At 38.7% G+C, this 14,207-nt stretch overlaps 1 protein-coding gene across 2 annotated transcripts; it reads right to left on the bottom strand.

Annotated features, from left to right (window-relative positions):
• Positions 1-6,964: 6,964 nt before the first annotated feature.
• Positions 6,965-14,207, bottom strand: LOC148896906 (cortexin-3). 2 transcript variants are annotated; one of them, XM_088999488.1, is made up of 3 exons: positions 14,022-14,207; positions 10,935-11,189; positions 6,965-8,760 (listed from the first exon to the last, which is right to left on the bottom strand). In XM_088999488.1, exon 3 carries the CDS (start codon positions 8,652-8,654, stop codon positions 8,403-8,405), a length of 252 nt encoding a protein of 83 aa, XP_088855614.1. In that variant the 5' UTR covers positions 8,655-8,760; positions 10,935-11,189; positions 14,022-14,207; the 3' UTR covers positions 6,965-8,402. The 2 variants fall into 2 exon arrangements, with proteins under 2 accessions (XP_088855614.1, XP_088855613.1); XM_088999487.1 differs by lacking the exon at positions 14,022-14,207 and having other exon boundaries at positions 10,935-12,877.

Raw genomic sequence — 14,207 nt, 5'->3', positions numbered from 1 at the left:
CCGGATGACGGCTGGCGTCCACATCGCGTCATATCGATATGACACTGGCTGATTAATTCATTTGCAAATGGCTCACGAATGCCAAGCAAATACGAAAGCCTCATTTTTATTCCTATATTATTTTTTAAAGTATTCAAAAAGGCATCCTGTGTCGTTCAGAAATAACTGTGACGTGTGTCGTGATGTTTTATCATAACTAGGAAATTGACATTTTTCCATTGCCCCGCCATGACGATTCAAACAAATTACGTCAACTAAAAATCACAGATTAATAAATTGCATATTTTTTGGGCCAAATTTAAAAAAAAAATCGTAATGTTACCATAAGTAATATTAATATTGGGGGGAAACGTATGTAAATGTATTTTTAAAATTAGATACAGTACATACACGCACAAAACAATCAGAATCTTGAATTTTATAAATTTAGGCGAGATTAATTTTTTTGTGTATGGCTAACCTGAATCATTCGGTGTCAATACCCAAACAAAATTGCACTTCGTTCATCTATGCCACCCGTCTATTTTTTACGTTTTTTTTAATCTTGAGCTCAAGAAATATTAGCCAGCTACATCCTCTCTTTACAATGTGAGGGCGCTGTGCGCTGTGTTGACGTACAGGCAGTGGCAGACGTTATTAGACACGTCACCATGGCGACCACAGCTCAGGATGCTGATATAGCCACAGGTGGACACGCGCGCGCACAAAAACGCACACGCGCGCGCGCACACACACAAACAGTACAGACTGAAGAGTAGGAGGAAGAAGGCCAGCTGAGTTGGAAGACACACGATGGAGGGAGACAAAAACAACGAAGAAAAGTGTGTGTGTGTGGGGGGGGGGGGGTAGACACACAAAACGACTTTTCATAATCAGGCAGTTCATAATATTGCAGATGATAAGGAGAGACAAGGAGTAAAATGGAGGAAGAGCCATTGCAGAAATGCTTCAAAGGGCAGTTGCCATGGTTACTTGATCTCCTGGCTGTCACACTGACGTTTACGTATTCTCTTCACAGTATCATCGCAGACAAACAGCACCTTTCCCATTGCAATATTATTTTATAGTTCATTCATAATTCATTTGTGTTTCATTCATATTTGCATATGTTGCATTGGAAGGTTTTTTTTCCTAGATAATTTACAGCATCCCATAAACCAAAACATGATCAAGCACTCGTCTTTTTATTGACACTATATTATAGTGCACACCATTAAATTATAGTATATTATGTATGACACTTTAGTATATATTTATATATATAGTAGTATATTAGTATATATTATATATCGGCCACTTCAACATACTATTCATTTTTTTATATTGCAGTTCCCTACCTACCTTACCTAGCCACTTAGGGTTGTCTACCTAGCGATCTAGCTATTCTTGCTAGCTAGCTATTTAGCTATTGATGCAAGCTAGCTATCTAACAATTCTTGCTAGCTAGCTATCTCGTTATTCTTGCTCACTAGCTATCTAGTTATTCTTGCTGGCTAGGTATCTAGCTATTCTGCCTGGCTAACTGCGATCTATCTTTCTAGCTATTCTTGTTAGCTGTCTATCTAGCCATTCTTACTAGCTATACTTGCTTGTAAGCTATCTAGTTATTCTGGCTAGCTAGCTTTCTAGCCATTCTTGCTATCTATCTATCTAGCTATTATTGCTATCTATCTATCTATCTATCTATCTAGCTATTCTTGCTAGCTATCTACATATTCCTGATAGCTATCTATCTAACTATTCTTGCTAGCTTGCAACCTCACTATTCTTGCTAGCTATCTATCTGGCTATTCTTGCTATCTATCTATCTCTCTCGCTATTCTTGCTAGCTATCTATATAGCTATTCTTGCTAGCTATCTATCTAGCGATCTATTGAGTTAGCTACCGGACTCTTTAAAGAGCTATCTATGTATCGCTCTACTCTATCTACCGCCGTGTATTTTATAGAGTAACCTAGTGACAATTGCATATCTTTTACTGTATTCACATTTGATCATGGTATTTTCTTGATACTCAGCGCCACGGAGCCAATATTTCCAGGCTACCATAAACATATCACGGATAAAATAGAACATAATTTAATTGCTTTATTTTAGGTCATTTTTTAATAGAATCAAGAGTGTCTCCTCTAAATTATTGTGCTAATAAATAAAAGTATTTTCTCTTACCCAACAAAGCTCGCAAGTTGTTTCCTCCCAAAGATTTATTTTTCAAAAAAACCTATCTTTAAACTGGAGGCCAAGATAAATGAATTATTTTTTTAACTCCTAGTTCTTTATTTTGACACAACCAAAAGTTAAAATATTTTGTTTAATTGTCTTAACTTGAAGGTTTGTTGCCTTAAAAATTCGAGTTTGAGAGACTGATTAAAATTGATATTGAATTATGATATTGAATTTTGATGTTATTTTGTAGAAAATGAACGTTTTTTTGACGTCGGGTGACGTCGGACACAGTTGTGCTTTCTGAATTGTATTTCACAATAGACAAATGTTCACGGTAGATGTATGAAAATGCTACATTATCATACATGTTCTTAAAACGTTGAGCAATTCATCTGAAATCTAAATCATCTCTTTAAAAATCCAACGAGAAGAAGACTACCCACATTAAAAAAAATCACCATTTATGACAAATCTGTAATCCGATTAGTACCAGTGAATAAGTCATGCAGCTAGTTCATGTGTGGCTTTTGTGATAAGAAAAATGAGCGTGGAATGTCAGTGGTGCAAGGCAAGCATGAGTGTGATTGGTTACCGTGGATACGCAGCCTGATGTTGCAGAGGAACATTTTGCTCTTCTGTGGGAAGTTGATCTTACATCATTTTTATTCTCATGATGTAAACCATCTTTGTATTGATCTTATTATATAACCCCTCCATGAGTGTGTACCTGAGTGTGTATGTGTGTTGTTAGCTTGTTTTTTGCCTGGAGGAACATCTCTCAGCATTAGCTTGGCTCTGGTCCAAGGTGACCTGTTTTCGCAGATGTGAGATCCTGATAGGTGCAATCTGCCCTCGCTTGGTTTTCCTGGTCATTGCACATCCCGATTGTGACAGGAATTAGAAATCACGTGCCGATTCCTGCTTGTTCGTAGACTCATTTCACGCCTCATGACGACTCAAACGCTCGATCAAAGCTTTCATCCAAACTCCTGCTTGATTAACAGGCCTGTTGCTCACATCAACAACATTCGTGATCCATTACCAGCTCTAATTGACACTTTCACAACACCCTTGATTTATTCACGGTTCGAATCAACACCTCTTTGGGAGTATCGTTTCAGACTACTGAGCGACACCTCATCCACTTTGGTCGATTAGCAGACGTATGATCGATTCATTAGCCTAATTGACATCTCACCAGTGCATAGGAATGTAAAAAAAAAGGTTTATTTTGAAATTCCTCGTCGTGTAATTTGATTCTTATAAATATAACTTGGTGAATTATGTCACGATTTGCAAAGTGGAGGTAGTGTTGGACCCCAACAAAGCAGGCAGGAAGGAGCAGCAGTGTGTAATTGAAAAATTGTATTAAACAAAATCTCAAATAAACTCATCAGAGCAGAAAGGTCCAAAGTAGTAAACAAAACCATGACACGATGAAACAAACCTGACAGGGTGATACAAACAATTACCCGACACTGAATGGTCGTGCCGGGAGTCCTTTTAACTGCCACTGATTAAAACGACCCAACACCTGTGCAGTTGCAGGCGTGGCTCGACAGTGCCATCCGTTGGTCGTGGCAAATTATTAAAACATGTAATTATCATGAAACTTCATTGACACCAAATCGATGCTCAAGAACAACCTGGAGCCACTGCGTTCGTGTGTGTGTCCATGTGAATATTTGTGTGTATATGATACTGCGTGTGTATTATGCAAATGTTTGTGTAGATATGTACAGGATGTACTGTATGTTTTGACGGATGCAGTAAATTTGCGCCTGTTTTTATGTCACCCCCCACCCCAATGAGTTTATGTGTGTATGCTTGTGTACTACATATTTCGGTATAACTGATTGTGGATATTTGTGTGTGTGTATGTTGTGTATATTTCTGTGACAGTGTATGTGTAAGGATACATTTGTATGCCCGTCTATGTGAATGTCTTTGTTTGTTTGCGTGTATGTACAGGGATATGTGTGCGTGTGTGTGTGTATGCGTGTGTTTGTTTGGATTGGATTTGCCTTTATTAGTCTCGCAGTGGAGAAATGTACATTTCACAGCAGCAAAGTATGTGCGGATGTCTATGTATAAGTATGTGTGTGTCTGTGCGCGTGTCGATGTTCACCCTCCTGTCTGGCTTCGCAAGAGAAGCAATCGAGCCCCCAGCGGGTGTGGACTGGCGGCCGCTGATAAGGTGAAATTGAAATGTTTTCAGGGCTCCAAAAACGCCGCCGCCTCCTCCTGAGAACCTGCCGGATGGCTCGAAGGAATCCATTTTTCATTTCGGATCCCAACACGTAACGCCTCAAACACCATGGCACCAAAATGGCGTAAAAAATAAATTATAAGAAGAAGGACGCTGAGCAATCTGACCTTTTAATTAAAAAAAAGAAGGAAATAAAATACAACCATAAAAAAGGACCGTAAAGGCTCTGTAAGGAAACATTGGGAATGCGCAGAACATGCACAGAGAGGCCAGCGACATGCACACAAACAAGCCAGAGAAGAAACTTGTGCGACTGGCCGTGTACGGCGCAAAAAAGGCTCAAGCGGTCCACTTCCTCTTGCAACAGGAAGTGCACATGTAGTAGAAAGAGGAGGGGGGGATGAGGGGAATGTCTCTTTTCATGACATCACCAGCAAGAAAAGTCTGTAAACAATCTACACTATAAGGCAGAGGTGGGAGGAAGTCACATCTGTGCGGCTCCAAAGTCTCGAGGCTTAACGTCGACATTTCAAGCTAATTCAAAGTCACCATGAGTCAAGTCAGGATTTTTGAATGAATTCAAACAATTTTGTTTAGCCGTTCGGACATTAGCCACTTTGCACTTGATATCCATACTCGTGTTTGTTAGCTGTACAAACATTTAGATTTGGTTAAGCTTGTGAAGTGGTTCACTAAAATGCGTATTTTATTTTGGTGTGTAACAGACACGATGTTAGACTAGCTAGCGCAAGCTGAACAGAAAAGTTAGCTTAGCTTAAACGTGTTTGTGTTTTGAGACTGAAAGCTAACTTTTTCTTAGCTAACCATCAGCCACTAGCGAATAGATAACATCAAGATAAACAGAAAAGTTATCTTAGCTTAAATGTATTTGTGTGTTTTATGAGACTGAAAGCTAACTTTTTTAGCTTAACCATTAGCCACTGATGAATAGATAATATAATAGCAAGCTAAACAGAAAAGTTAGCTTAACTTAAACGTGTTTGTGGGTTTTATGAGACTGAAAGCTAACTTTTTTTTAGCGAACCATTAGCAAACCTCTAAAGATGGAGGACACTGATTTGCTGTGGCGACCCCTTGAAGGGAAAAGCCGAAAGGAAAAGAGGAGCCATTGACGAATAGATAATATATTAGCAAGATAAACAGAAAAGTTAGCTTAGCTTAACCGTCTTTCTGAGACTGAAAGCTAACTTTTTAAAGCTAACCATTAGCCACTGATGAATGTATAATAGCAAGCCAAACAGAAAAGTTAGCTTAACTTAAAGATGTTTGTGGGTTTTATGAGACTGAAAGCTAACTTTTCTTTAGCGAACCCTTAGCCATTGACTAATAGATAATATATTAGCAAGCTAAACAGAAAAGTTAGCTTCGCTTAACCGTCTTTCAGAGACTGAAAGCTAACTTTTTAAAGCTAACCATTAGCCACTGACGAATGTATAATTGCAAGCCAAACAGAAAAGTTAGCTTAACTTAAACATGTTTGTGGGTTTTATGAGACTGAAAGCTAACTGTTAATATAGATAATATAATAGCAAGCTAAACAGAAAAGTTAGCTTAGCTTAAACGTGTTCATGAGACTGAAAGCCAAACAGATAATATAATAAATAGATAATATAATAAATGAATAGATAATATCAGAGCAAGCTAAACAGAAAAGTCAGCTTAGCTTAAACGTGTTTGTGGGTTTTATGAGACTGAAAGCTAACTTTTTTTAGCTAACCATTAGCCACTGACAATTAGACAATCATTCTCACTCACCTTCACACTTAAAAAACAATGTAACTTAAAATAAAAGCTAACGTCAATGATTTAGAGAACATGAAGACTCCAAACAGGAAGGCTAGTGTAGTCTAAGTGACTCTGTAGTGAAAGTGAAGTCAAGACTCACAGTCAAAACTTGATTTGTACGTCTAAAAGTCCAAAAAAATCGCTAACTTAAAACCGACTCGACTCAAAGTCATGTGACTCGATTCCCCCACCTCTGCTGTAAGGCGCACAGATTGGCGAAAAGCCACGGCGACGGTTGGCGAAGGCTTTGGTGGGAGGACGGAGAAGCCGCCGGCCGCCGTCCCCCAACCAAATGCCGGCCGGCAGTGACCCTGCTTGAGGAACACGGATGTCACGTGACGAAAAAAACCACACGGGACAACATGTGGAGGCACACGGTACAGCACTGTCAACTTTGGGTCCCACGTGGCCGACGCCAATGTTCAAAGGGTTTACGTTAAAGGGAACGCTCCAAGAAGAAGAAGAAGAAGGCAAAGAAGCCTTGGAGGAGGTCAACTACGCAGGTGGACAAAACAACATTGATTGTCTAAAACTAGCAAAGACGCTGGCATGTAAACTCTGTTTGACCCTGTTGAGACGTCCACACACAATATGGCGGTACGAGGTAGTCCACAAATGGATGACTAGAAAGGGGGAAGGGGCGGGGTCAGAGGCTGGGGGGGGGGTTCATTCAGGGTCACTCAGAGAAGCCATTTTCGCCACACAATCGCAGGATCTTAGACCGGGGGTTCTCAAACCGGGGGTCCGAAATCTGCAATTGGGAGGAAGGCGGGGGGGGGGGGGGGGGGGGGGGGGCAGTTGACTGAATATTTTTTCCAATCAATGATGTCATTAGAAATATTTTAAAAGTCAAAGCTCACCAGTTGAAAGCATGAAAAAAGACTTTTTGTTTGGGCAAAGGCGAAATGAAGCGCCTCATCCTATGTGTACATAGTTCCTTGGTACCAAGAGGATGCCAAAGCATGTAAATATATTGTGTATAGTCTGCATGAATCCGTTCTCAACATTGGTTTATGATGATTAAAAAAAAAACATGATTTTGAGCAAGATAATGAAGGTGGATTTTTTTGTTAAAATCATTAAATGCGAATATCATAATGTTATGTTTTTTTTTTTTTTTTTAAATCTTGATAAAATCTGAATTATCATATAATTCTAACTTTTTTTATTAAAAAAAAAACATATTTTAATCTCAATATCTTTTTTTGCTTCGTGCAGATACAATCCAATTTAATTCAAGAACTATTGTGATTTATTTATATATATAATTTTTATAATCATAAAATAATAATAATAATACATTTCATTTATAAGCGCCTTTCAAAGCTCTCAAGGTCACTTTATAGTCACAGGATAAGCTTTTCTGTGGGTGAGCAGCGGCAGCCACACGCGTCAGCGTTCACTCAACACGAAATTTAAATAGATAGAAAGCTAGCTAACTAATAGATAGCCAATAGATAGCCAGGCAGATATAATTATAATAATAATAATGATGATGATAATAATAATAATAATAATGATGATGATAATAATAATAATAATAATACATTTCATTATTCTGACAAGACCTAACTTAATTTTGCAACTTTTTATCCGAACTAAGTTGGACTTGATCTTGTTTTGTTGCAATAAAAAAAAACCTTCTCACAATCTGACTTTAGTCTTCTAAAAGTGTCATTTTTTTATCCTGTTAAAATCTTATTCAAATCTCCTAAAATAACACATTTTTATCCCCCAAATCCAATTGAATTTTCTTACGATATCATGACATATCCCCCCCCCCCCCAATTGGCGATCTCATCCTTCTTGTAAAATACAAACTTTTTATCTTGTTAATATTACACAATTCCCATAAAATCATGCCTTATTAGATTTCACAAAATTTTATTCCCGTACGATTTTATTCCTAAAATCGCCTCAAAAATGTATTCTCATCCCACCGGCTCCTACAAAATAAAAGTATATGTAAATGTAATATAAGGAATTTTTTTCCTCTCAAGACTTTTATGTGGATTTAATGCATGCGGGAGGGGGTAGAATGATTTTTTTAATGTGTTTATTGACTGCGGGTGGTTTTGTAACATATCCCCCATGATTAACTGATTCATCACTTACTTTAAATCTCTTGGCTATTCGGGCTATACATGGTAGTCGGGTGTTGTTGGGGTTTGGATGCATTTGGACGAATTTCATCACCGGACCCCAAAGTTTGAGAACCGGGTTAGACGATGCGATAGTCAAAGGTGTCCTTCTCGGTGTGGTCAGTCCAGTTGGATGATGGCATGCTGCGGTAAGGGTCCAGCAGGATGCGGAAACAGCGCACGATGAGGAGCGCCAGGAAGATGAAGAGCAGCAGCACGAAGACGAAGGCCGCCTTCTGCTCCAGCGTCAGGTAAGACGCGGCGTGGGAGCCGCCGCCCGATGACGACAACGTGCTGCTGAAGAGGCCCTCGGCCATCCTGGGCACGTCCATGCTGGAGCGTCGCGGCTCCAGCGCTGTGGCCGGCGCTTGGTAACCACGCACGGAACAAAGGGGCGCTGGAAGTGGGGGTCCGGGGGGGCAGGTGGCGGCCAGACGCCTGCAAAGCAGACAAATCAATCATTTGTGCATGCGGGTCACAAATGTCACAGCTAAAAATATTCACTGAAAGCGAGATGCAAAAAAATATAGGATGCCTTGATGATTGGGTAAACAAGAACAGCTTGAGATCGTCCATTGGAAAGTACTCATAATATATATATATATATATATATATACAGTAAAGTCTCGTTATATCGATATCGGATATATCGATAGTCCCGGTTATATCGATATTTTTTCGGACTCCCTTGGATATCGATATAACGAGACTTTACTGTATATATATATATATATATATATATAATGTGTATATATATATTGTGTATATATATATGTATATGTATATATATATATACACACACACACACATATATATATATATATATATAAATATATATATACATATACACATATATATACATATATTATACACACACACACACACATATATATATATATATATATATATATATATATATATATATATATATATATATATATATATATATATATATATATATATATATATATATAAATATAGATAGACTGTATATATACACTGTATATCTGTATATCATCTGTGTAAGCTCTCAGTCGTACAGGAGTGGTCCATCGATGAGAAGGTTTCTTCAGCCGTCATCTGTACAAAAGTGAAGGTTTCGGACGTTTCGCCTCCTATCCAAGAGGCTTCGTCAGCGAACTAAAGTCTGACTGGTCGTATCGGCCCCATTTATATATCCCTAATGTCCAGACATGGTGGCGCCGGACACAGCTATGATAGGTCCCTACTCTCAGGTTGGGGGGGGGGGGCGGGGGACCCCTCCCTGTGGCCCCACTGATTGTTCCTACATTCCTGACTAACGACTGGCCTATTACCCCCACTGCCCCCGGTATCACCTCATCAGCATAACGACCCTCGTCAGCATTGCGAAAGTTGCCTAACCTGTTTTGCCTAAGCAGGCTATTGTATGAACGATCCAAATTGAACCTCACCCCACCAGTCCGGTTTAATGAAGGATTTAGTTGTTTTATAAGAATCGCTTCTTTTACGCCCCTTTCAAACCATCTATGTTCTTTCGCTAAGATTTTAACCTCATTGTCGTCAAATGAGTGGTTGCTAGCTTTTAGGTGCAAATGTACTGCCGATTGAGGCCCACTAGTATTATCCCTGCGATGTTGATAAAGTCTTTTTTTGAGAATTTGTTGAGTCTCCCCAATGTACTGCTCTTTACAATTTTCATTCTTACAATGTATGGAATAAACTACATTACTTTGTTTTTCATTTGGTAGCCTATCTTTTGGATGCACTAATTTTTGCCTTAACGTGTTTATCGGTTGGGGTGAGGTTCAATTTGGATCGTTCATACAATAGCCTGCTTAGGCAAAACAGGTTAGGCAACTTTCGCAATGCTGACGAGGGTCGTTATGCTGATGAGGTGATACCGGGGGCAGTGGGGGTAATAGGCCAGTCGTTAGTCAGGAATGTAGGAACAATCAGTGGGGCCACAGGGAGGGGTCCCCCGCCCCCCCCCCCAACCTGAGAGTAGGGACCTATCATAGCTGTGTCCGGCGCCACCATGTCTGGACATTAGGGATATATAAATGGGGCCGATACGACCAGTCAGACTTTAGTTCGCTGACGAAGCCTCTTGGATAGGAGGCGAAACGTCCGAAACCTTCACTTTTGTACAGATGACGGCTGAAGAAACCTTCTCATCGATCTGTATATCATGTATTTCTTTTTTCTACTTTCATTCCTTTCATCACTTTGCTGCTGTGAAATGTAAATTTCTCCACTGCGAGACTAATAAAGGCAAATCCAATCCAATCCAATCCAATATCTATATACTGTATATACAGTAAAGTCTCGTTATATCGATATCGGATATATCAATAGTCCCGGTTATATCGATACTATTTCTATGCACGCACGGAGAAAATTACATGCAAACAGGGTCGGATATATCGATAGTCCCGGTTATATCGATATTTTTGCGGACTCCCTTGAATATCGATATAACGAGACTTTACTATATATATATATATATATATATATATATATATATATATATATATATATATATACCTTGTAAACAATAGTGATTTTAAATACTGTATCTCAATCCCTATTCTCAACACTGGTATCAAGAGTCAAGTGTGAATGTCACTGACCTGCTCCTGCTCTGGTTGTTGTTTCGTTGTCACGTCAGCCTGCCATCCTGCCGCCGCTGCAGCCGCCGCTTCGTTCCCAGAGTCCGCGTGAGCTGGACGCCGCCGCCGCCGCCGCCGCCGCGTCTGAGTGTGTTTGCGTGCGGACCTCACCCTGCCGCGTGCTCGAATCTCTTCGCGCGCCCCCGCGCTCGCCGGTTGTCTGTCGGCGATGGAGCGGTACCCGGTCGCTATGGGCAACTTGTTGCCATGGCGATCCTCCAGCAAGTTGATGTGGCGCAAGTCAATGAGGGAAGGGTGCGGCCACGTAAAATCACTTTTTTTCTATCAACTGAGTTATCTTTGATTTGATAGAATCGTCTACGTAAATGTAAGATATCTATTTATCAATCTGTGTTTTGGTCTTTCATTTTATTTTTTGCAACATGAAGTCATATATTAGCGTAACGTAGCATGACATTCTAAATATCACATGGTGTAAATATCAATAATTGACAACTTTGAAGGATTTAGAATTGGTCCTTGACACATCAGACCACTCAAATAATCGCTGCTCCGCCTTTTATTTTACTTTATTTTTTTGTTTCTGATGTCTCTTGGATGTTTTTTATACAAGCGGGCGCCGCTACAGAGAGTAACATGAGATGACATGTTTTTCATTTGTCATGTATTTTTGTATCTTTTTGGTGTTGTCTTCTTTGTGTTTGTGATGTTGTTAAGACACATCACATTGTCTTTTGCTTTTATTTGTTTTTGATCCAGGCAGGATCAACTCAATAGAATGACAGCTAAGCACAGCATGAAATCTTAATGTGTTTTTTGATTTATCTCTGGGTCGTCATTGCGATTAATAACGGCTTTTTGACATACAGTGATACCTCGGTTTACGAACCCCTTGGCTTATGAACTTTTCGGTTTACGAACATTAAATGTATGAAAATTTTACCTTGGCATACGGACTATTTTTCGGGATACACACGGAGCTGCCACAATGAGTGACGTGTCGTTCACGAACTAGCCCGTTCTTCTAACAACAAAATGGCAGCTGACTGTTTTTGTCCTCTATTCCCCGCCCCCAGTCTTTGGTTAAAGCCACGTGATTGGTCAAGAACGCAGCAGTGAGGGGGGGGGGGGGGGGTTAAACATTCAAGAGACAGGCAGACGACAGAGAGGGATTGACAAAATTGATAGAAAACAGTGAAATTTGGACTCGTTTCAACTTTGATAGTTCAAAGGCAGAGTGGAAACTGCAAGGTTAAAATTCCCATCCATCAGGCTCCACAAATAACCCGCACTAGCCATCAGTTTGAAATGAAAAGAGAAGCTAGGGAACCAGCTATTAATGAAGTTTCTAGTGTGTCTGCCTGCATCTGTTGTTGTTGCAATATCACAACTTCCAAGATGTACAACCCAGAGCTCCTTGAGACACTTTATGCAAAAAGCTGTCCATTCCATCAAGTCATCAATGACCATCACAAAGGTAAATAAAACGACTTTATTATACTGTATAGTTTATTTCTTTAATTATAATACCATAGTGCATTTATAATACATAAAATAAGGTATAGTTTGTGTAGTTTTAAGGTTAGGAAAATTAAAAAGTAGAAAATTATGTTTTATAGGGACCTGGGAATGGATTATTCTCATTTTAATGGTTTCCTATGGGAAATTAAATTTTGGGATACACACTTTTCGCCAGACACACTGTCTAGGAACCATTGAAGTTCATAAGCCAAGGTATCATTGTATCTGATTTTTTTTCATTTTCAAATGATATACATTTTTTTCTTTCACATTTGACTTTAAGGTGCCTAGTGTGTTTATGTATTTTGATGGCTACGTGGGGTGTCGTTAATGTCACTTTAGCAGGTTTATGGCATGACATGGCCTCTGATGCATCTTTCATTGGTCTTAATTGCAATTGCAGTTAGGGCAAAGCATGCACACACATATAATATTTAACACATGATATGATATATATAATATATATATAGAATATATATGTCGAAGAAATTATGACATGACACACTTATGGACTTCCTCTGAAGTCAGAGTTGTAGTACCATGTGAGTGGTGTACTGCGTCTCCCTCTGGTGGTATGCAGTGAGTATTGCATCATTTTTTTCAGCCAATGAAATGATACTGAGTCAACAAGGTTGTATGCTTCCTTCATAAAAATAAACAAAGAAATAAATGGATAAATAAATAAATAGATAAATCCATAAAAAATACTTAAAAATGTAAAAAAATGACTTATTTCTCACAAGTGATTTCTGAAATAATAGAAGTTATATTATTTCCATTTTAAAACGTTATTAAATGGTTTACTCAGACAAAAACATTCCTGTCTTGAAAATGTTGTCTTTTAATGAAAAAAAAAAACTTTGTATCGATTTTTTTTCATATTGAAACCGTTTTTTTTTTTTTTTTTTTTTTTTACAAATTAACGACATGCAGTTTCTTAATAAATATAAATAAAAATGTTTTATTAATGGTCACCACCTCAAAAAATATTCTGGTAATCTTTGTTGCTTCCTGACAAAAAAAAGATGATTCTTTTAAAGCCGTCCGTACCATTTTATATACATTTATAGACGTTATTAATGTGTGCCTGATGGTACTTCCGGCATCACACATACACGACCACAAGATGTCAGTATTCATGCATCAATCAATCATAACGAACATAATTTAAATCTAAACAAAAGTGAAATTGTGCCATTGAGAAAAATTAAGACGAACAATAACAGTTTATGGGGCTTTTGAATACGATAGATAATGACGATTGGTAAAGGTTCCACCAGGAGAAAAGTAAAAACATGCATAAAACGTACTTATTGTTTGTTTTTAAATTAGTTCTAATTTTTCCACTTTTAATGCTGTACTAGATGCACATTAATTATTATTCGGTTCGGTTCTTGCGTCTTCCTGTATGTGTTTGTGAAAGCCGTAATGCACTTCAAAAATACGCAAAACAATGGACAGTTAAAACACACGCGCAATCCGAAACGACCACTCGATCAAGTAAAACACACACGTCTTCAGTATGTGAAGTGTTATTCAAAAATTTTCCCTTCATTAAGCACTTACCAGCAACGGTGTCGATCAATCAATCATCTGTCAATCCATTCAACTCCATCCAGCGACGCCGTTAGCTTTAATGCTAACGCTAGTGTTGTCTTACTCGTATGCAATCGGAAGACACGGGCCTAGCTACACGAAAAAAAACTACACGACTTGCGAAGAGAAGATGTGTGTAAGTGACATGGAAGGGTA

The sequence above is a fragment of the Hippocampus bargibanti genome, linkage group LG06 (genome assembly GCF_051943395.1).
Source record: "Hippocampus bargibanti isolate YZ-2025 linkage group LG06, ASM5194339v1, whole genome shotgun sequence".
In the NCBI taxonomy this organism is placed as follows: Eukaryota; Metazoa; Chordata; class Actinopteri; order Syngnathiformes; family Syngnathidae; genus Hippocampus; species Hippocampus bargibanti.
This window is presented reverse-complemented; position numbering and strand designations above follow the sequence as displayed.

What these genes read in the sequence shown, in the direction of transcription:
- LOC148896906 (XM_088999488.1), bottom strand. Translation starts at nt 8,654, where the DNA reads ATGGACGTGCCCAGGATGGCCGAGGGCCTCTTCAGCAGCACGTTGTCG.